We start from the raw sequence: 22998 nt of genomic DNA on the forward strand, positions 1-22998 counted from the left end.
AGGCGGATCATGAAGTCAGGAGTTTGAGAACAGCCTGACCAACATGGTGAAACCTCATCTCTACTAAAAATACAAAAATTAGCTGGGCATAGTGGCACACGCCTGTAATCCCAGCTACTCAGGAGGCTAAAGCAGGAGAATCACTTGAACCTGGGAGGCGGAGGTTGCAGTGAGCTGAGATCATGCCACTGCACTCCAGCCTGAGCGACAGAGTGAGACTCCGTCTCAGAAAAAAAGCACAGACCATAGGGGGAAAAATGATTATATCAAAATTATGGATCTTTATTCAACTAAGTTTACTGCTTACAAAGTTAATAAAACAAATGCCAGAGCTGGAGAGGCTATTTCCAACACCTAAGGGATTAATAATTAGACTATGTGAGGAATCCCTGACAATCAACAGGAAGATAAATATGGGAATTACCCCAACAGGAATATGGATGTACTGTATTCTGTATGTTAGCAAATTTGGTCTGTGTTGGGCAAATTCATTCTATGGATAAGAAATTTAAGGCCGGGCGCGGTGGCTCACGCTTGTAATCCCAGCACTTTGGGAGGCCGAGGCGGGCGGATCACAAGGTCAGGAGATCGAGACCACGGTGAAACCCCGTCTCTACTAAAAAAAAAAATACAAAAAAAATTAGCCGGGCGTGGTGGCGGGCGCCTGTAGTCCCAGCTACTCGGAGAGGCTGAGGCAGGAGAATGGCGTGAACCCGGGACGCGGAGCTTGCAGTGAGCCGAGATTGCGCCACTGCACTCCAGCCTGGGCGAAAGAGCAAGACTCCGTCTCAAAAAAAAAAAAAAAAAAAAAGAAATTTAGCCTCTGAGGGCAAACTAACTTATTCTTCGTTCATGTGGCGCTCAGAAGTGAAAAATCTGTCAAATCCATTTATTGTAAAGGTGGCCAAGGCACTGAAGACCAAATTGTGAACAGTGGGCTCAGACACTACTTGATTGGGATAAGTCTACTGTGTATTGCAAAAGTCCCTTCTGTGAATCAAGGGCTCAGTTACTTTTTTTTTTTTTTTTTGAGACTGAGTCTTGCTCTGTCGCCCAAGCTGGAGTGCAGTGGCATGATCTCAGCTCACTGCAACCTCCACCTCCCGGGTTCAAGCAATTATTCTGCCTCAGCCTCCTGAGTAGCTGGGACTACAGGTGCCTACCACCACGCCCGGCTAATTTTTTTTTTTTTTGTATTGTTAGTAGAGACAGGGTTTCACCATATTGGCCAGGGTGGTCTTGAACTCCTGACCTTGTGATCTGCCCACCTCGGCCTCCCAAAGTGCTGGGATTACAGGCGTGAGCCACTGTGCCCGGCAAGGGCTCAGTTACTTTCCAAGAGAGCAAAAATTGCTCTATGGATTGGGATTTACAACCTCTGAAGATCATAGCATCCTGTTTTGTTTTGTTTTGTTTTCACCCAGGCTGGAGTGCAATGGCGTGGTCTGGGCTCACTGCAACCTCCGCCTCCCGGGTTCAAGCGATTTTCCCGCCTCAGCCTCCAGAGTAGGTGGGACTACAGGTACATGCCACCACACCCGGCTAATTTTTTTTTTTTGTATTTTTAGTAGAGATGGGGTTTCACCATGTTGGCCAGGCTGGTCTCGAACTCCTGAATTCGTGATCCGCCCGCTTCGGCCTCCCAAAGTGCTGGGATTACAGGTGTGAGCCACCGCGCCCGGCCAGCATCCTGTTTTGTAAAAGCCATTTCAGGCAGTTTATTGGTGGGAAAATTAAGGGGCTGGCTTCACGCGAGCAGTCAGACAAGGGTGAGGGCTGAAGTCAGAGATGAGATGGAATGACGCCAGGGAAAAGGGTCCCATGACAGGCGGCTAGATGGTGAGCACAGAGGAGAAAGAGTAGGAGTCAGGGTCAAACTTTAAAACGTTGGGTCTGACATCATGGACTGTGAAGGGTGATGACATCAGTGACAGTGGGGGATAAAATGTCAGGCCTTTAAAGGGTATGAGGTTAAAGAACTAGAAGGTGAAGGAGGTTAACATCAGAGAATGGCAGGGACCTAGAGGAAGACGACTACGATGGTGAGGAAGACTTCAGATCCAGCGGGGGAAATGATGGCAAGGACAGGAGGATGATGTCAGGGATGGCAAGTAGTATGAGATTGAGAAGGTCCCTTTGTGGAAGGGATCAAGGCAGCTCAGCCGGTTGTGGGGGGGATGCTGACGTTTTTTTTTTTTTTTTTTTTTGAGACGGAGTCTCGCTCTGTCGCCCAGGCTGGAGTGCAGTGGCGCGATCTCGGCTCACTGCAAGCTCCGCCTCCCGGGTTCACGCCATTCTCCTGCCTCAGCCTCTCCGAGTAGCTGGGACTACAGGCGCCCGCCACCACGCCCGGCTAATTTTTTGTATTTTTAGTAGAGACGGGGTTTCACCGTGGTCTCGATCTCCTGACCTCGTGATCCACCCGCCTCGGCCTCCCAAAGTTCTGGGATTACAAGCGTGAGCCACCGCGCCCGGCCGATGCTGACGTTTAGGGTGCACCAGCTGTGCAAAAGTCGACCCCATTTCCGGAAACACCCCATTTCGCAGAGAACACTGCTCCCTTCGCTTTGCTGTCTCTTCCTCTCCCCACCACTCCGCCCCTGCTGGCCTCAGCCAATCAGCACGCACGCCGGGACGCGCAAGGGGAACGTTCCGGGACGTTCTCGCTACGTACTCTTTATCAATCGTCTTCCCGCGCAGCTCTGTCTCTGTTTTCTGTGCTCCTCCGAGCTCGCTGTTTGTCCGGGTTTTTTACGTTTTAATTTCCAGGTAAGTTGTGTATGTCCTGCGGAACGGCGGCTCCTCGCCACACACGCGCCGCGCCGGCCGAGACTGGGGAATAGCGAATGGGGAGAGTAATGGCCGCTGACACGTAGGCTTGGCTTTCTCTGGGGCGGGCGGGTCCCGTGCTCGGAGGTGAAACATTTCGGTTGGTGGGAGGCCGGCGCGCTGTATCTGAGTGTGAGGCCTACCGGGAGGGACTGGTGGCGTCGGTGGTAACAGTGACCACGAGACAGCCGACACTTGCTTTCCTTATCCCACGTGGCCGCCGCCATCTTGTTCTGCCGGCGTTGGGGGAACGCGGGGATGTTCTGGGCTTGCGCAGTGGCACAAAATGACGGGCGTGGAGGCTGTGAATGTGTGAGCATGCGCAATGTGGCTTCCTAATGGTGGCTGCGCTGAGCCAGCTCCGCAGATTACCACCTTATTGGCCGCCTTTCTCAGCTTGTCTGTAGTTACCCATATTTTGTTCCTCTTTCTTGTCTATTTTCTGTGCTTCTCTCTGCCTTCCCTCTCGCTATTTTCTCACGTCTCCATTTTCTTCCTCCCTCCTGCCACCATTCTTCATGTTCTTCCCACAGGACTTGAACTGCCATGTCCTCTGAAGAAGGAAAGCTCTTCGTGGGAGGGCTCAACTTTAACACCGACGAGCAGGCACTGGAAGACCACTTCAGCAGTTTCGGACCTATCTCTGAGGGTGAGACGGGCCAGACTCACAATGGGGGGTTGGTGAGAGAAAGTCTGGGATCCTTGCATTTCAAGGAGTATTAACTGAAAAGTTAGGACCCACGCCTGCAAATTCTTTTTTTTTCCTTTTTTTTTTTTTTTTTTTTTGAGACGGAGTCTCGCTCTGTCATCTCGGCTCACTGCAAGCTCCGCCTCACGGGTTCCCGCCATTCTCCTGCCTCAGCCTCTCCGAGTAGCTGGGACTACAGGCGCCCGCCACCACGCCCGGCTAATTTTTTGTATTTTTAGTAGAGACGGGGTTTCAGCGTGGTCTCGATCTCCTGACCTCGTGATCCGCCCGCCTCGGCCTCCCAAAGTGCTGGGATTACAAGCGTGAGCCACCACCGCGCCCGGCCGACGCCTCCAAATTCTTTTTCTTCCTAAGCCTATGGCGTAGACTAAGGATGAGGGGAACCGTCTTCGGGATTGGTGGGAGGGCTCCGTTTTCCCTACCTACCGCCATCTCCTTTTCCGGCCACCCTTTGCTACTTAACCTTTGGGGTGCTGACTGGTCCACATTGCTCCATCTTCTCTCCCTCTCACAGTGGTCGTTGTCAAGGACCGGGAGACTCAGCGGTCCAGGGGTTTTGGTTTCATCACCTTCACCAACCCAGAGCATGCTTCAGTTGCCATGAGAGCCATGAACGGAGAGGTGGGGCCTCCTGTCTGCAGAGGGACCTTGTCCCCGTCTGCGGCTTCCTTCATTCTTTTTGTTTTTCCCTCTGTGTCTGCTCCGGGCAGCGTGGCCACCAAGCCCCGCAGTGCCCACTCACAGGAGCATGACTGCCTTTTGTTCTAGGGGGTGGAGGGCAGCGGCAGACAGAGCCTGGCCGCCTGGGAGGCGACGACTGGTCCTGCATGAGGCCGAGAAGCCACCTGTGGATGGTTGACCTGCCTTGGGCTTAGGTAGTAGAGTCTGCAGACCTGTGGGCCTGGCCCGGAGAGGACCTCGTGAGTCTTCTGACATGGACTCTGAAGCCTCAAACCAAGAGAGGTGTCTGTCTAGCCCTGATAGTCGGGCAGCTTAGAGGAGTGGGGAGGAGAACTCAGCCTGAGTTCAGTCAAGATGTAAGTAGTAGCAAGGGGAACATGGTGCATTCAGGTCATTTTGTGTGGGATTCTGTAGCTCCTGATGAAGCCATTCTGGGGTAAAGGAGCTTATTCTGGAACATGGCACCCAGAACTTGGTGCCCAGCAGGAATTTTTGGCCTCTCTTGCCCACTTACCCTTGCCTGCTCTTCCTTCACCATTGCCCTGACTGACTGCCAACCCATCCTCCTTGTGTCTCCCACACTTAGTCTCTGGATGGTCGTCAGATCCGTGTGGATCATGCAGGCAAGTCTGCTCGGGGAACCAGAGGAGGTGGCTTTGGGGCCCATGGGCGTGGTCGCAGCTACTCCAGAGGTGAGTGCAGTGATCGTTTTGATCATGGGGTGAGGGAGAGTTGCCTATGTGTGGACAACTGCCATTTAAATATTTTTCTGCTCTAGGTGGTGGGGACCAGGGCTATGGGAGTGGCAGGTATTATGACAGTCGACCTGGAGGGTATGGATATGGATATGGACGTTCCAGAGACTATAGTGGCAGGTGGGTAGCCAAGAGGCTGGGATGTTCTGCTAAGAACTCAGCCCCTGGGTGTTCATGCATACCACACCTTGCTGTTACTAATGTGTGCCTAAAACGAGTAGGAAATTTAGCATTTTAAGTTAATTGTGTGGTCATATAGTTGCAACATGGTAAAGTATACTATATATGTTGTGCTGTGTGGGTTATATAACTTTGTTGCTTTAACACGTAATATGATTTAATATACTGCATATAAATTGTATGCCATAAAACTATTGACTGTGATACTCATATGCTTAACATATCCTGTTTTTGATATGTAAGGTTTATGTTATGATCCATACTATAAAACGTGACGCATGTAATTAATGACAGTGGTGTATAATGCAGTCCCAGAAAACTTGTGTGTGTTTTTTTTCCCCCAGAAACCAGGGTGGTTATGACCGCTACTCAGGAGGAAATTACAGAGACAATTATGACAACTGAAATGAGACATGCACGTAATATAGGTGAGACTTGGATATCGGCATTGAGTGAACCTGTTTGTCACACTCTGTCATGACCCTCTCACCTTTTCTGGCAAGACTGCTCTGCATTTCTGCTGCCCTCATACCTCACCCAGCCAACCTACCAAACATTCCTAGGCCTTCCTTGCTCTGAGGTGCATGTCAGAGCAAGTTTGCTAGGGGGTGGGATCTGAAAACCCATCTCCTATAATCTACTCTTGTGTGGGATGGAGGAAATGAAGGGGTGTCCCTGTTGTCCAGCCCTCAGCATCTTCATCAGCTCTAGGAGGTGAGCATGTTGTCAGCTGTTCCTTCATGACATCACAATTCTCCCCCTCTTGCTGTTCTCAGATACACAAGGAATAATTTCTGATCCAGGATCGTCCTTCCAAATGGCTGTATTTATAAAGGTTTTTGGAGCTGCACTGAAGCATCTTATTTTATAGTATATCAACCTTTTGTTTTTAAATTGACCTTCCAAGGTAGCTGAAGACATTTTAGACAGTTCCATCTTTTTTTAAATTTTTTCTGCCTATTTAAAGACAAATTATGGGGACGTTTGTAGAACCTGAGTATTTTTCTTCTTACCAGTTTTTTAGTTTGAGCTCTTAGGATTATTGGAGCTAGCAATAATTGGTTCTGGCAAGTTTGGCCAGACTGACTTAAAAAAATTAATGTGTATCCAGGAACATTTTAAAAACCTGTACACAGTGTTTATTGTGGTTAGGAAGCAATTTTCCAAATGTACCTATAAGAAATGTGCATCAAGCCAGCCTGACCAACATGGTGAAACCCCATCTGTACTAAACATAAAAAAATTAGCTGGGCGTGGTGGTGCATGCCTGTAATCCCAGCTACTCGGGAGGCTGAGGCAGGAGAATCGCTTGAACCCGGGAGGTGGAGGTTGCAGTGAGCCAAGATCACGCCACTGTACTCCAGCCTGGGCAACAGCGAGACTCCATCTCAAAAAAAAAAAAAAGGAAATGTGTATCAAGAACATGATTATCCAGGGGTATTTTCTAATTCAGATTATCAAACTGATTATATAGAAGAGTTGGCTTTAAAATGTTTGCAAATGTCTTTTTTTTTTTTTAATACTGGAAGAAAAAATATTCTGTTGTGTCTCATACAGTGCTTAGGATGTCTTTCACAGAGCTTATTAAAAAGATGAAACCTGAGAACAAACTGCTTTTTTCTTACTCAGCCCACTTTGCAAATTAAAAATGGGGGCAGAGGTGGGCGGATCACCTGAGGTCAGGAGTTCGAGACCAGCCTGGCCAACATGGCAAAACGCGGTCTCTACTAAAAATACAAAAGTTAGCAGGGCGTGGTGGCGGGTGCATGTAATCCTAGCTACTCAGGAGGCTGAGGCAGGAGAATTGCTTGAACCCAGGAGGTGGAGGTTGCAGTGAGCTGAGATGGTGCCACTGCATTCCAGCCTAGGTGACAGAGCAAGACTCCGTCTCAAAAAAAAAAAAAAAAAAAAAATGGCACATCAATGAGAGGGAGGCTTGGAGACTATTTGGTTGGTTGGTGGGCAGGGACTGCCAGAGGGTTAGGTGTACATTGAGGCCTGAGGCCTGCTGGAATTGGGTTTCCTAAACTGGTCTCTTATCTTAGTCCCATTGTTCTGAGAACATAAGCACCTAATACCATGGTGTGAGCTAATCCCTATCATAAATAGTGGTACCAGTTCATTCCTTCCCCTGAAATGATGGGGGTTGGGGAGAGATACACTGAACTCATCTTTGTGTATGAGGGCCATGAGAGAGGCCTGGTTTGAAAACAATGCTAAGAGCTCAGATTCCAGGATTTATGTAGGGGCTCTTCTACTTCCCAGGTATTTGACCTTGGGTAGTCATTTAATTTCAGCCTTATGCCATTTTACATTTTCTGTGGAGGGTTAGATTAATTGGCGTATAAAGCCACTGAGAAGAGTTGACAAAGCTCTCAGTCACAGGGATTTGACCTTTTTTGGTGTGTGTGTGTGTGTGTGTGTCTTGGGTGGTAAGGTGGTGGTGATTTTGTAATTCTAGCTGGTCTTCCTCAGTTCTGCTCCCTTTAGTCATGGTTCTTTCTAGTGGCTGTATTGAGGCCCCATGGGTGTTATCCCTCCATTGGTTCTAGTTTGGAACAGAAAAATCTGTTGTATTCATGGCTTTCACCTGGCTAATACTGAGCTAAGTTACCACCAGGTTGCAAACTGCAGGACATTATTGTCCTGAGCTGCTTATCCCTTGCTGGTGCATTGTGGAACCCTGCATTATGAGTCCCAGTCCTGGAGGCCTGTCTCCTGAGTTTCCCAGCTAGTTGGGACAGGCCCCAATATCCCTTCTTCCTGTAACCCAAACAGTCATGAATTTGCTTTGGCAGGTGGATGGAGACTTGGGAACTTCTACCTCACCCACTAAGCTAGGCCCAGGCTATGGGGCATTGTGGCTAACCCCACCAGGTGGATACTTGGTCTGAGAAGGCATCCTATTCTGGGCCTTTAGGGAGCTAAGGCAGTGAGAATTGGCAGGAGGACTGCTGTGAATGCCTTGTAGGTCGGGGGATTGGAGGGGGTCCTCTGCTCCCTGCATCTCAGGATGGCAATGTACCTCTCACCCCCAGTGTCAGCTGAGGTAGGATCCGTATCAATAATATTCCTGCAACAAAATGTTCCTAAGTGGAATCAATAAAGACCAAAATTTATTTGTATAACAACTCAACCTGCTCTGCTCTGCTGTGTTTACAATGTGCTTTGTGATCATCCAGCCCAGGGAGTCCCAGTCTCTGGCTGTCTATCTGCTCTAAGGAAGAGAGCCCACGGTTTTCTATAGTGCCATAGTCCGTGATGAATAAAGTTCCAGATTTGAGGTCAACCCCCAACCACCCTTAAAGTGCTTGTTGGTCTCCTACTTTGGTTTGTCTTCAGCATCCAACTGATGCACGTTTGTCAAGAAGAACTCACTGAGGCTAGAAACCCCCCAAACACTCAAGGTACCTTGAGAACATGTATCCCAAGACCTGCAAAGACGAAACACGGCCTGTGACTACTTTTCACTTTCAAGCGCTGGAACTTGTCTGTACCAAAAATCTTTCTAAACCATTCACCAAATCTCTTGTCAAGGTCCAGAATAAGAGATTGGCTTTTGGTTTTCAATTAGGCTTTCAAGTCCTAAGCTCCACCCCTCCTACCCCACCTAGGCAGAAATCACTTCAGATCCTTGCTTCCTAGTTTAATTTCTTCTCTGCCTCAGTTACAACATCCATAAAATGGAAATAATAATACCCACTCACACAGGGGTTAGGAGTGTTTTTTTGTTCTTTTCAGACAGGGTCTCACTGTCTCCCAGGCTGGAGTGCAGTGGCACAATCTCAGCTCACTGTACCATCCGCCTCCCAGGTTCAAGCAATTCTCATGCCTCAGCCTCCCAAGTAGCTGGGATTACAGGTGCCTGCCACCACGCCCAGCTAATTTTTGTATTAGTAGAGACAGGGTTTCACCATGTTGGGCAGGCTGGTCCTGAACTCCTGACCTCAAGTGATCCACCCGCCTTGGCCTCCCAAAGTGCTGGGATTACAGGCGTGAGCCACCACGCCCTGGCCTAGGGGTTAAGAATATTAAATGTAAAATGTTAAGAACAGACCAACTCCATCAAACAGCTCCACACCCTTGTTCCATGTTCTGGATTGGGGAGTTGTGGGGGTGGAAGTGTGGAACTTTTAAAAAGTTTCTTAAAAGTTGCTGTGAATACTTCAGGTATATAAAAAAACATTGGCTGACAATAAGCCAGTGTTCTGCCATTCTTACCTGCTTATCAAGACAAAACCTGTTCAAGGCCCTGCCCAGCTACATTCCAAGTGTTTTCAAGTTTGGTGGTAAGACCTGACCTGAGGCTTCTTATAACCTTTACTCAGTGGGAATATGCATACAGTTCACTATAGAAATATTTGTGTTTAGGCCGGGCGAGGTGGCTCACGCTTGTAATCCCAGCACTTTGGGAGGCCGAGGCGGGCGGATCACGAGGTCAGGAGATCGAGACCACGGTGAAACCCCGTCTCTACTAAAAATACAAAAAATTAGCCGGGCGTGGTGGCGAGCGCCTGTAGTCCCAGCTACTCGGAGAGGCTGAGGCAGGGGAATGGCGTGAACCCGGGAGGCAGAGTTTGCAGTGAGCCGAGATCGCGCCACTGCACTCCAGCCTGGGTGACAGAGCAAGACTCCATCTCAAAAAAAAAAAAAAAAAAAAAAAACAGAAATATTTGTGTTTACTTACAGGAAGTGCCCTGGATCTGGGGGCGGGGGGTGGGGGCGGGGAATGGGTCTTTTCTAAATTATTAAAAGCAGTTCATGCCATTATTCTTAATAAACATTTCTAATATGCTGTGAAAGAGTATATTCGTTTTTTTAATACATATATCCATTTACTCATTGTTCCCATGAAAGAGCCTTGTATGCAAACCTCCAAATGCTGAAGGAGCCAAGAAACAAGGCAGACAAAAATTGTTAGTAAGGGGTGCTTTACCCGGGGGACAGAAGCATGACGTGGGGCTGGACGCAGTGGCTCACACCTGTCATCCCAACACTTTGGGAAGCCAAGGTGGGTGGATCACCTGATGTCAGCAGTTTGAAACCAGCCTGGCCAACATGGCGAAACCCCGTCTCTACTAAAAATACAAAAATTAATCGAGTGTAGTGACGCACACCAAGTAATCCCAGCTACTTGGGAGGCTGAGGCACAAGAATGGCTTGAACCCGGGAGGTGGAGGTTGCAGTGAGCCCAGATCGCACCACTGCACTCCAGCCTGGGCAACAGAGTACAACTGTCTCAAAAATAAGCATGGCCTTGGGTGGCAGCAAGATAACTCTCCATGCTGTTGCTCTCCAACCCATAGCTTACATACCATAGGGAAAGAGTGTGCTCCAGCAAGATGAAGGCAACTCCAGAACAGGCAGAATGCTATATGCATCATCATCTAATTTGTGCGATAATGTAAAAGTTGACAAGCTTTTTTTTTTTCTGAGATGGAGTCTTGCTGTGTGGCCCATCCGGGAGTGCTGTGGCGCGATCTTGGCTCACTGCAAGCTCCACCTCCTGGGTTCACGCCATTCTCCTGCCTCAGCCTCCGGAGTAGCTCAGACTACAGGAGCCCGCCACTACGCCCAGCTAATTTTTTGTATTTTTTAGTAGAGACGGGGTTTCACCGGGTTAGCCAGGATGGTCTCGATCTCCTGGCCTCGTGATCCACCCGCCTCGGCCTCCCAAAGTGCTGCAATTACAGGCGTGAGCCACCGCGCCCGGCCCCTGACAAGCTCTTAAACTAGGGATGGCAAAGGAGGAATCGGGCATTTACAGGACTGGTGCTAATCAGAAGTAAACATGGTGGATTGGCATCCAAGATGGAGTAACTTGTCTCCACACTCTTGCTGAAGGCTGGAAAATCAGCATGTGAGTCTGTCTTGTAAAAGGTAATCGGGCATGCGCTACTCAAAAAATCATTTGGGGCCGGGTACGGTGGCTCATGCCTGTAATCTCAGCACTTTGGGAGGCCCAGGCAGGTGGCTCACCTGAGGTCAGGAGTTCAAGAGCAGCCTGGGCAACATGGTGCAACCCCATGTCTACAAAAGTACACAAATCAGCCGGGCCTAATTGCAGGCGCCTGTAATCCCAGCTACTCGGGAGGCTGAGGTGGGAGAGTTGCTTGAACCCGGGAGGCAGAGGTTGCAGTGAGCCGAGATTGCGCCATTGCATTCCAGCCTGGGCGACAGAGTGAGACTCTGTCTCAAAAGAAAAAGGAAAACCATTTGGTAAAGGAGAAAGTGGAGTCCTAGAGAGGGGAGTTCAGTGTCAGCCTGCATTGAAATCATCCAGTTTATGGGACTTGGTTGCCTTGTATGCTGGCTTGGACTCCATGGTATCCAAAGTGCACAGTGCATGAAACATGAAGAATTTGCAACTTAACATCAGTTTATATGTTGCTATCCAAGTTTATCTACCATGAGGCTTAACTCATACAAAAACCTTTACGTAGGGAATGTGCCTACTTGAGAAAGCAAGTTCACCTACTCATCATCTATTTTCCTTGCTAGTTATCATAGATAACATGAAAACATTTTTTAGAGTTTACCCATGTTCTTCAAATTATCCCACACAAAACTGCTTAGAAAGAATGTGTTAAACTATATTGATGATTTAAAAACAAGCACAACAACATAAAGACAGAATCTTCCTCTATTTCAGGAGAAATGATTTACTGTGAATTTAACCTTTTAACATCTTTGGTGTTAAATTGTGGGTGAACCAGGATGGCTGCTTCCTGTCTCGTTCTATGATCCTCACCCTGATCTTGTTCAGACGGCGTCGCTCCCATGTACAGCACCATAGTCTCTACAGTGGGAGCCTTAAAAAGGCCCCCTTGTTTCCCTGTTGTCTTGACTTCTGCAGTGTCCTTGCCCACCTTCTCATAGCAGTGGCCCCAATGGACATGTTTCTGTTACAGGTGATCACATTCAGAACAAATGTCTATATTGTACTTAACTTCTTGTTATCGAGAAACAGCTTCACTCAATCGCCCAGGCTGGAGTGCAGTGGTGTGATCTCAGCTCACTGCAACCTCTGCCTCCCGAATTCAAGTGGTTATCCTGCCTCCCGAGTAGCTGGGATTACAGGCATGCGCCGCCATGCCTGGCTAATTTTTGTATTTTTAGTAGAGATGGGGTTTCTCCTTGTTAGCCAGGCTGGTCTCGAACTCCTGACCTCAGGTGATCTACCAGCCTCGGCCTCCCAAAGTGCTGGGATTACAGGCGTGAGCCACCGCACCCAACCTATTGTTCTTAACTTTGATAAGCTTCTGAGGATTTCTTCTACACCGGTTAACTTCAGTGGTGCATCTGCTCTGGGGAGTTGCCATCCAAAAGATACTATCCAAAAGGCTAGAATTCTTCCACTGGTATCATTTGCTGGCTTTAAATATGGCCGGCCTGCTAATGCTCATCCCCATAGAGGACTGGGAAAGCCAGGCAGGCCCTGCTGAAGCTTCCACCGTAGTTACTCCTAAAAGTTGCAGAGCAGTCCCCAGGCCACAGGCCATAGGCCATGACAGAACCCCCAGCACCAGCATGGCCAGCACCATTTTCCTGCATGAAAACTTTTTTTTTTTTTTTTGAGACGGAGTTTCGCTCTTGTTGCCCAGGCTGGAGTGCAATGGCGTGATCTCAGCTCACCGCAACCTCTGCCTCCTGGGTTCAAGCGATTCTCCTGCCTCAGCCTCTGGAGTAGCTGGGATTACAGGCATGCACCACCATACCCGGCTAATTTTGTATTTTTAGTAGAGATGGGGTTTCTCCATGTTGATCAGGCTGGTCTCAAACTCCCGACCTCAGGTCATCCGCCAGCCTCAGCCTCCCAAAGTGCTGGGATTACAGGTGTGAGCCACCATGCCCAGCCTAACATTTTTTAAATGTAAGTACATCTGGGCTGGGTGCAATGGCTCACACCTGTAATTCCACCACTTTAGGAGGCTGAGGCAGGAGGAACGCTTGAGCCCAGAAGTTCCAAACCAACCCGGGCAACATAGTGAGGCACCCGCCACCTGCCCCCTGCCCCTGTTAAACCAAAATAAAAATTAGCCGGGTGTGATGGTGCACGCCTGTGGTCCTAGCTACTTGGGAGGCTGAGGTGGGAGGACTGCTTGAGCTTGGAAGGTCTAGGCTGCAGTGAGTGGCATTTTGGCCTGGGTAACAGTGAGACCCTGTCTCAATAAAAAAAATAAAAATAAAAACCGCATAAGTACATCTGTCAATATTCACACTATAAGATCAATTAATGCCACTACTATAAGCTTGTTTAGCAAATCTTTTCTTTTACTTTTTTTTTTTTTTTTTGAGATGACATCTTGCTCTGTCATCCAGGCTGGAGTGCAGTGGCCTGATCACAGCTCACTCTAGCCTCGACCTCCCAGGCTTAAGCAATCCCCCCACCTCAGCCTCCAGAGTAGCTGGAATTACAGCGATGCATCACCCATGCCCAGTAATCTTTTTTGTTTTTTGTAGAGACAGGGTCTCAGTATATTTATGTTGTCCAGGATGGTCTCAAACTTCTGGACTCAAGCAATCCTCCTACCTCGGCCTCCAAAAGTGCTAGGATTACAGATGTGAGCCACCATGCCCAGTCCTATTTAGCAAATCTTTTCTGGATTATTAGTCATTTTTTGATGGAAACTTCTCACATTAACTTAATTTTTTGCCCAGCTCTTTTGAGGTGTGGTTAACCAAAAAACAAAAAAAGAGTATATTTAAGATGTATAGGCCAGGTGCAGTGGCTCACGCCTGTAATCCCAGCACTTTGGGAGCCCGAGGTGGGTGGATCAGTTGCAGTCAGGAGTTCGAGACCAGCCTGGCCAACAAGGTGAAACCCCATCTCTACTAAAAATACAAAAATTAGCCAGGCATGGTGGTGCATGCCTGTAATCCCAGCTACTTGGGAGGCTGAGGCAGGAGAAATTCCATGAAGCCAGGAGGTGGAGGTTGCATTGAGCCGAGATCGTGCCACTGCACTCCAGCCTGGGCAACAAAGCAAGACTCCATCTCAAAAAAAAAAAAAAAGATGTATAACAAGGTGTTTGATAAATATACACATGTAAAATGATCACTACAATAAAGCAAATTAACACATCTTTTTTTTTTTTTTTTTTGTGACGGAGTCTCGCTCTGTCGCCCAGGCTGGAGTGCAGTGGCGCGATCTCGGCTCACTGCAAGCTCCGCCTCCCGGGTTCACGCCATTCTCCTGCCTCAACCTCTCCGAGTAGCTGGGACTACAGGCGCCCGCCACCACGCCCGGCTAATGTTTTGTATTTTTTAGTAGAGACGGGGTTTCACCGTGGTCTCGATCTCCTGACCTCGTGATCCGCCCGCCTCGGCCTCCCAAAGTGCTGGGATTACAAGCGTGAGCCACCGCGCCCGGCAACACATCTATCACTTTACTTAGTTACCTTTATTGTGAGTGAAATGAGAACACTTAATGATCTACTTAGACAATTTCAAGTATACGCCACAGTGTTATTAACTATAGTCACCATGCTGTACATTGGATCTCCAGAACTTATTCATGTTATAACTGAAAGCTTGTACCCATTGACCAAAAATTCCCCCAGCCCTTAGTAACCACCACTGTACTCCATTTCTATGAGTTTGACTTTTTTAAAGCTGCACATACAAGTGAGATCGTGCAGTACTTGTTTTTCTACGAGTGGCTTATTTCACTTAGCATAATGTCCTCCATCCATGTTGCAAATGGCAGAATTTCCTTTTTTAAGGCTGAATAATATTCTACTGTACATATACACCTCATTTACTTTATCCACTCATCTGCCATGGACATTTGGGTTGTTTCCACATTTTGGCTATTGTGAGTAATGCTACAATGAACATGGAAGTGCATATATCTCTGAGATAGTAATTTCATGACTTTTGGATATATACCCAGAAGTGGGATTGCTGGATGCTATGGTAGTTTATTTTATTTATTTATTTTTTTAGACAGAGTCTCGTTCTGTCGCCCAGGCTGGAGTCCAGTGGTGCAATCTTGGCTCACTGCAAGCTCCGCCTCCCAGGTTCACACCATTCTCCTGCCTCAGCCTCCCAAGTAGCTGGGACTACAGGCACCCGCCACCACGCCCGGCTAATGTTTTGTATAGTAGAGACAGGGTTTCACCATGTTAGCCAGGATGGTCTCCATCTCCTGACCTGGTGATCCGCCCACCTCGGCCTCCCAAAGTGCTGGGATTACAGGCATGAGCCACCGCGCCCGGACTTGGTAGTTTATTTTTAATGTTTTGTGGAACCTCCACACAATTTTCCCTACTAGCTGTACTAATTTACATTCCTACAATAGTGTATAGGGGTTCCCTTCAACACTTGTTATCTTTCCTAATTTTTTTTTTCTTGAGATGGAATCACTCTCTCACCCAGGCTGGAGTGCAATGGAACAATCTCGGTTCACTACAACCTCCGCCTCCTGGCTTCAAGCGATTCTCCTGCCTCAGCCTCCCGAGTAGCTGGTGTTACAGGTGCCCACCACCACACCCAGCTAATTTTTGTACTTTTAGTAGAGATAGGGTTTTGCCACATCAGCCAGGCTGGTCTCGAACTCCTGAGCTCAGGCAATCCACCTGCCTCGGCCTCCCAAAGTGCTGGGATTACAGGCATGAGCCACGGTGTCTGGCCCTTTCCTCATTTTGATAGTGACCATCCTAATAGGTATGAGTTGATATCTCATTGTGGTTTTGATTTGCATTTCCCTGATGATTAGTGATGTTGAGCCCCTTTTTGTATATCTGGTGGCTATTTGTATGTTTTCTTTGGAGAAATGTCTATTCAGGTCCTTTGGCTATTTTAAAATCAGTTTATGTGGGGTTTTGCTATTGAGTTATATGAGTTCCTTATATATTTTGGATATCAATCCCTTATAAGATAAATGGTTTGAAAATATTTTCTTCCATTCCATAGGTTGCCTTTTCATTTTTGTAGATTGTTTTCCCTTTGCTGTGCAGAAATTTTTTAGTTTGATGTAGTCCCACTTGTTTATTTTTTTAAGACGGAGTCTTGCTAGAGTGCAGTGGCACGATCTCGGCTCAACCTTCGCCTCCCAGGTTCAAGCGATTCTCCTGCCTCAGCCTCCTGAGTAGCTGGAACTACAACTGTGCACCACCACGCCCGGCTAATTTTTGTATTTTTTGTAGAGACAAGGGTCTCACTATGTTGCCAAGGCTGGTGTTGAATTCCTGGCCTCAAGAGAGCTTCCTGGCGGGGTGCGGTGGCTCATGCCTGTAATCCTAGCACTTTGGGAGGCCGAGGTGGGCAAATCACTTGAGGTCAGGAGTTTGAGACCAGCCTGGCCAGCATGGTGAAACCCTGTCTCTACTAAAAATACAAAAAATTAGCCAGGCGTGGTGGCAGGTGCCTGTAATCCCACCTGCTTGGGAGGCTGAGGCAGGAGAATCGCTTGAACCTGGCAGGCAGAGGTTGCAGTGAGCAGAGAGAGCGCCACTGCATTCCAGACAGAGTGAGACTCTGTCTCAAAAATAAAAAAAAAAAACAGCTCCTCCTGTCTTGGCCTCCCAAAGTGCTGGAATTACAGGCATGAGCCACCGTGCCCAGCCAGAAGTGTATTGTTTAATTTCCACATATTTGTGAGTGTTCTGATTTTCCTCCTTTTACTGATTTCTACTTTTATACTATTGTAGTCAGAAAGGCTCTTGATATGATTTCATTCTTCTTAAATTTGTTAAAACTCGATTTTGTGAAGTTTCATTATATCATGCATTGGTGGGGTCCACCTACAATAAGCTAAAACATTGCTGTGTGATGTAATGTTAGGGAGTGGGAAGCATTAAGGGAAATAAAGCAGGGTGGGGGTGGAGAGTGAGATGTGCTGGTTTACACATGGCAGTCAGGGAAGGTGACTCTGAGAAGGTGCCTTTCAACAGAGACCAGATGTTCAAGGGAGAGCAGTCAAGGAGGATATCCAGTGGTCTAGTTCGTGGGAATGGTTCCTCCACAGCGCTCTAGCTCCCTTGCACGTCTCCACATGGGCCACGTAGGTAAGCTGATGTAAGTCTTGGCAGAACGCCCTGTAATCCTCGGAACACAGAGCACGGAAGGTTTGTAGGTAGTTCTCACAAGGCCATTTACCATTCACCTCCCTATCTACCAAGGAGCCTGTTGTGAGACAGTTTTCTCCTCACCTCCTGAGGTTCTGGTGGGGTTTGAGGCTTTCTACCCCTCACCTCTGGGCTATAGAACTGCTTAGCTGCAGCATGAAATTAGCTCCCCAGAAACAAGGTGTCCTGCCACCTGGTGTGTGGTCATCTCGCCCCTTTCATTTCGGTGTTGCCCGGCACAAGGGACATGAGCCAGAATCTGTGGATGTTCTTGCTTTCGTGGTCCATGTAAGTAACATCTGGATGTAACAAGGGCTCGTTTCATTTCCGGCCAAACCTGTCAGCCTTACCTCGCTTCGACATCTGGAAGAGGAGAATTAAAGGCAGAGGGTAAAGCAAACAGGTGCAAAGGCCCTGAGGCAGGAGCTTGCTTGGTGTGTGGGGAACAGCAAGAAGGCCAGCGGGGCAGGAGCAGAGTGAGCCAGGGGCCAGTGGCGGGTGGTGAGGTCAGGGAGGGCCCGGAGCCCGGAGGGCCTCGTGGGCCATGGAGAGGACTTTGGCTTTTTCTCAGAGAGAGATGAGAGCCACGGCAGGGCTCCAAGCAGAGGAGGGCCCTGGGCTGACTTGGGTTGCAACAGGATCATTCTGGCTGCCGTGAGGACAGATTGAGGAGAGGGAGCGAGGACAGCAATGGTGAGGAGGCTGCTGCAGTCATCCAGACCAGCGATGGTGGTGGCAGCAGTGGACGCTGAGAGGAGGGCTCAGATTCTGGCATATTCTGAAGGTGGAACTCATGGGGTTTGCTGACAGATCAAGCAAAGCGAGGGCAGAATGACAAAGTACTTGTTAGGAATCCACACTAGATGAGCTCACAAAAAGTAACTTGACAGTTGGTGTTAGTGTTGTGGTTAAGAACAGGGATTCGGAGCCAAGTGGCCTACGTATAAATCCAGTTCCATTGCTTACTGGCTGTGTGACCTTGGGCAGGTCACTTCCTCTCTTTGTTTTCATTTCCTCACCTGTGAGATGAGACGGCAATAGTATCTACTTCATAAGGCTGCTGTTGTAAGGATTACACAAGGTTTTCTATTAATGTAAAGTGCTTCAGGCTGGGCGCAGTGGCTCATATCTATAATCCCAGCACTTTGGGAGGCTGAGGCGGGTGAATCACTTGAGGTCAGGAGTTCGAGACCAGCCTGGCTAACAAGGAGAAACCCCATCTCTACTAAAAATGCAAAAATTAGCCAGGCATGGTGGCGCATGCCTGTAATCCCAGCTACTCGCAAGGCTGAGGCAGGATAACTGCTTGAACTCGGGAGGCGGAGGTTGCAGTGAACCGAGATTGTGCCATTGCACTCCAGCCTGAATGACAGTGAGACTCCATCTCAAAAAAAAATAAATTAAAATGAATAAATAAATAAAGTGCTTCAAAGAGTGCCTGGCATAAATAAAGTGCTTGTTATTAGTGACATGACCATAGGATGAGAAGTGTCAGGGAAGTGAGTCATAGCAGAGAGCATTCCAGATACCAGGAACACTTTGTACAGTTTTCAAAGCATATGACAGGAAGCCAGTGTGGCTGGAACATAACCTGATGGAGTAAGAGTGCCAAGGGGTGAGGTTGGAGAGGAAGCCTAGGAGGAGATCAGCCCCTCACGGTAGCTGGATGCCATTGCAGACCTTGGTGCATATAGCAGTCCTGGAGGTCAGAAGAGACCAGGAACAGAACTAGATCTGGGACTTAGTGCTGGGGGTGCACAGAGCTAGGAGAAGGACAGGGCATTATTGTCAACGATGCTGACTGGTTACCAGGGGTTGGTGGTTTCTGGTGTCCAGGATAAGAAACAGTCCAGTTCAAGCATTAGGACAAATACCTAACGCATGCGGGGCTTAAAACCTAGATGATGGGTGGATAAGTGGAGCAAACTACCATGGCACATGTATACCTATGTAACAAACCTGCATGTTCTGCACAGGTATCCCAGAACTTAAAGTAAAAAACAAAAAACAAACAAAATACAACAACAAAAAAAAAAACAGTTCGACTTCCCACTGGAGTCCAAATACTAGTTCTAATATTGTCTACATCTGTGGCCATGGGCAGTAAACCCCTCTAGAGTTCACTTTCCTTATCTTCAAAATGGGGCTTAAATGTCATACCTACCTCCTTAGGTTTGTGACAGTACATATAAGATCAGTATAGTCAGCACTCGGTAATGCAGGCTATCACCACAACCAGGTGGGACCTATCCCAGGACAGCAAGGGTGGCTTGACATTTGAAAAGCATGAGATGTAGTTCAACATATTAGCAGGAAAGAAAGAGAATCAAGGGCTGTAATCGCCTGGGACTGTGATATCAGATCCAAGGGCTAAACACTCACAGACCTGCAGTCTAGCCCTGAATGCCTCACTGGGCAAGCTGAATTGAGATCTTAAGACCAGAGTGACCCTAGTCCTACCCCTGTGAAGTGATTTCCGCTGGCTCTGAATCCGTGGCCGACAGGCTTCAACGGCCACCTTATCCTCACGCTCAGCAGTCCAAGGCTTTGTGCATTCTGGTTTCAGTTCAAATTTATTTTTCACACCTGCCCCCCAGCAACAATAACCAAACTACTATTTTTCTTTTTTAAAGAAGAGTCTCACTCTGTTGCCCAGGCTGGAGTTCAGTGGCGTGATCTCGGCTCACTGCAATCTTCACCTCCCAGGTTCAAGCGATTCTCCTGCCTCAGCCTCTTCAGTAGCTGGGATAACAGGCACCCACCACCATGCCCAGCTAATTTTTCTACTTTTAGTAGAGACGGGGTTTCACCATGTTGAGCAGGCTGGTCTCAAACTCCTGGCCTCAAGTGATCCACCCGCCACGGCCTCGCAAAGTATTGGGATTACAGGCGTGAGCCGCCGTGCCCAGCCAAACTACTATTTCATTTACAAGTTTACCAATTTCTTACATTATTATTTTCTTACAGTTGATCTTGGCAGTTAGAATCGTAGCTCCAGGGACTGAAGAAGTATCTGTCAGAAGGCTGGCTCGCTAGTTCAGCATGCCAGGGACCGCTCAGTGCTCTGTTTGAGGCTTTTTCCAAAGGCAGAAATTTTATTTCTGACTTAGGGCATAGAGAGTTGTCACCAACCCCCATTTGGGGGTTGTGAGAACTTTGGCTTCAGAGGCAAATGTTTTCCTATCAGGAAATGATGAAAGTTATGACCTCATATCCCAACCCCCACTCGCCCCATTTAGGAAGAAACTTCAGGGATAAGTGAATGAGGATTCCGTGTCTCCACTCCAATTACACCTCAGCTCCATGGCTCCTCCCGTTTCTCTCTCTGGCCTTGATTCTCAGCACACCTGTACCCTGAACCACCTACACTTTCCCACCTACACTTTTACTTTGTCCCCTGAAGTTGGGGCCCAACTTGAGATTTTATTTCAGCCTGTGGTAGCAATGAAAAGCAGACACAGCCAATGTGGTCCACTGCGTTCCTTTGCATTTCTTGTTTTTTTTTTTTTTTTTTTTGAGACAGGGTCTCACTGTGTTGCCCAGGCTGGAGTGCAGTGGTGTGATCACGGTTCACTGCAGCCTCAACTTTGCAGGCTCCAGTGATCCTCCCACCTCAGCCTCCTGAGTAGCTGGGACTACAGGTGTACACCATCACGCCTGGTTATTTTTTTCTATTTTGTAAAGATAGGGTCTCACCATGCTGTCAGGCAGGTCTCAAACTTTGAAAACTAACCGAAAGCTTGTAACAAGCAGAGGAATGTTCAATCAAGAAAAACCAGCTGAGTGGCTCACGCCTGTAATCCAGCACTTCGGGAGGCCAAGGCAGGCAGATCACCTGAGGTCAGGAGTTCGAGACCAGCCTGGCCAACATAGTGAAACCTGTCTGTACTAAAACACAGAAACTTGCCAGGCGTGATAGTGCACGATTGTAGTCTCAGCTACTTGGGAGGCTAAGGCACGAGAATCGCTTGAGCTGGGAGGCAGAGGTGCCCATGTTGGCCAGGCTGGTCTCTAACTCCTGGCCTCAAGTGACCCACCCTCCTCAGCCTCCCAAAGTGGTGGGATTACAGGCGTGAGCCACAGTGCCCGGCCAACAAACCTTTCATTAGCTTGTTTTGTCTAGTGTCTTATAGCCTTATAGGAAGAGGTTTTAAAAATAATTTTTATAAATTTAATATGTTAATATTGAAAAACAACAATAAAAGAATTCATTCCAATGGTGAAACAGAATTTCCCAGGTATCCCTGACTCGAATTCCTGACTCTTCTGTTATTTCATTCAATCATATTTCTTTGGAAGTAGAGTGGTGGGATGAAGGGGCAGGGTTCTGTTGAGAGAAGGTGGAAGTGAATGGGAAAGGTATTTATCACAACACTCTTTATGGTGAAAAAAGAACATGGAAATAAACCCAATGCCAGTCACCAATAGGGGACCAGTTCAGGGCTGGGTGCAGTGGCTCATGCCTGTAAATCCCAGCTCCTTGGGAGGCTGAGGTAGGAGGATGCCTCAAGGCCACGAGTTCAAGACCAGCCTGGGCAACATATCAAGACACCCCCATATCTCTTTTTTAAAAAAATAAAAACAGAAAACAGGGTCTCACTCTAACATCCAAGCCAGAGTACAGTGGCATGGCTCACTGCAGCCTTGACCTCCCAGGCTCAAGTGATCCTCCCACCTCACCCTCCTGAGTAGCTGGGACTATAAGCACACACCACCACACCCAGCTAATTTTATTTTTGTAGAGATGTAGTCTCACTGTGTTGCCCAGGCTGGTCTCAAACTCCTAGACTCAAGTGATCTTCTTGCCTTGGCCTCCCAAAGTATTGGGATTACAGGTACAAGCCACCATGCCCAGCCCACCCCATGTCTCTCTCTGTTTTAATTAATTTGTTTATGTTTGAGATGGAGTTTCGCTCTTGTTGCCCAGGCTGGAGTGCAATGGCATGATCTCAGCTCACTGCAACCTCCGCCACCAGGGTTCAAGTGATTGTCCTTGCCTCAGCCTCCCAAGTAGCTGGGATTACAGGCTCCTGCCACCATGCCCAGCTAATTTTTTGTATTTTTAGTAGAGACAGAGTTTCACCATGTTGCCCAGGCTGGTCTTGAACTCCTAACCTCAGGTGATCTGCCCGCCTCAGCCTCCCAAAGTGCTGGGATTACAGGTGTGAGCCACCACATCCGACCTCTTTTTTTTTTTTTTTTTTTTTAGAAACAGGGTCTTGCTCTGTTGCCCAGGCTGGAGTATAGTGGCACGATCACAGCTCACTGCAGCCTTAACCTCCCAGGCTCAAGCAATTCTTCTGCCTCAGCCTCCCGAGTAGCTGGGACTACAGGCATGTACCACCATGCCTAATTTTTGGTAGAGATGGGGTCTCACTTTGTTTCCCAGGCTGGTCTCAACCTCCTGGACTCAAGTGATCCTCCCGCCTCAGCCTTCCAAAGTGCTGGGATTACAGACATAAGCCACTATGCCCAGTTGACACCATGTCTTTTTTAAAAAAAAAATATCTTAAGGGAACCAGTTCAATAAAATGTCACCCTTGAATTCCCTGGGCTTCAGATATCCTCATCTGTAAAATGGGGATAGTAATAGGACCCACAACCTTCAGTTATTATGATTAAATTGGCCAGGTACAGTGGCTCACGCCTGTAATCCTAGCACTCAGGGAGGCCGAGGCGGGCGAATCACTTGAGCTGAGGAGTTTGAGACCAGCCTGGGCCACATGGTGAAACCCCGTCTCTACCAAAAATAGAAAAATTATCTGGGCGTGGT

At 48.1% G+C, this 22998-nt stretch overlaps 1 protein-coding gene and 1 pseudogene across 4 annotated transcripts; one reads left to right on the forward strand and one right to left on the reverse strand.

Moving 5' to 3' along the window:
• The first annotated feature begins 2537 nt into the window (after positions 1-2537).
• On the forward strand, positions 2538-6764 carry RBM3 (RNA binding motif protein 3). 4 transcript variants are annotated; one of them, XM_055269020.2, is made up of 7 exons: positions 2538-2769; positions 3363-3478; positions 4053-4159; positions 4806-4911; positions 4998-5094; positions 5499-5582; positions 5931-6764. In XM_055269020.2, exons 2-6 carry the CDS (start codon positions 3376-3378, stop codon positions 5557-5559), a joined length of 474 nt encoding a protein of 157 aa, XP_055124995.1. In that variant the 5' UTR covers positions 2538-2769; positions 3363-3375; the 3' UTR covers positions 5560-5582; positions 5931-6764. The 4 variants fall into 4 exon arrangements, with proteins under 4 accessions (XP_055124995.1, XP_063490549.1, XP_063490551.1 ...); XM_063634481.1 differs by lacking the exon at positions 2538-2769 and adding an exon at positions 3047-3232; XM_063634479.1 differs by having other exon boundaries at positions 2636-2769; positions 4998-6764.
• Positions 6765-11710: 4946 nt separating this feature from the next.
• On the reverse strand, positions 11711-12698 carry LOC129476249 (large ribosomal subunit protein bL32m-like; annotated as a pseudogene).
• Positions 12699-22998: the final 10300 nt, after the last annotated feature.

The sequence above is a fragment of the Symphalangus syndactylus genome, chromosome X (genome assembly GCF_028878055.3).
Source record: "Symphalangus syndactylus isolate Jambi chromosome X, NHGRI_mSymSyn1-v2.1_pri, whole genome shotgun sequence".
In the NCBI taxonomy this organism is placed as follows: domain Eukaryota; kingdom Metazoa; phylum Chordata; class Mammalia; order Primates; family Hylobatidae; genus Symphalangus; species Symphalangus syndactylus.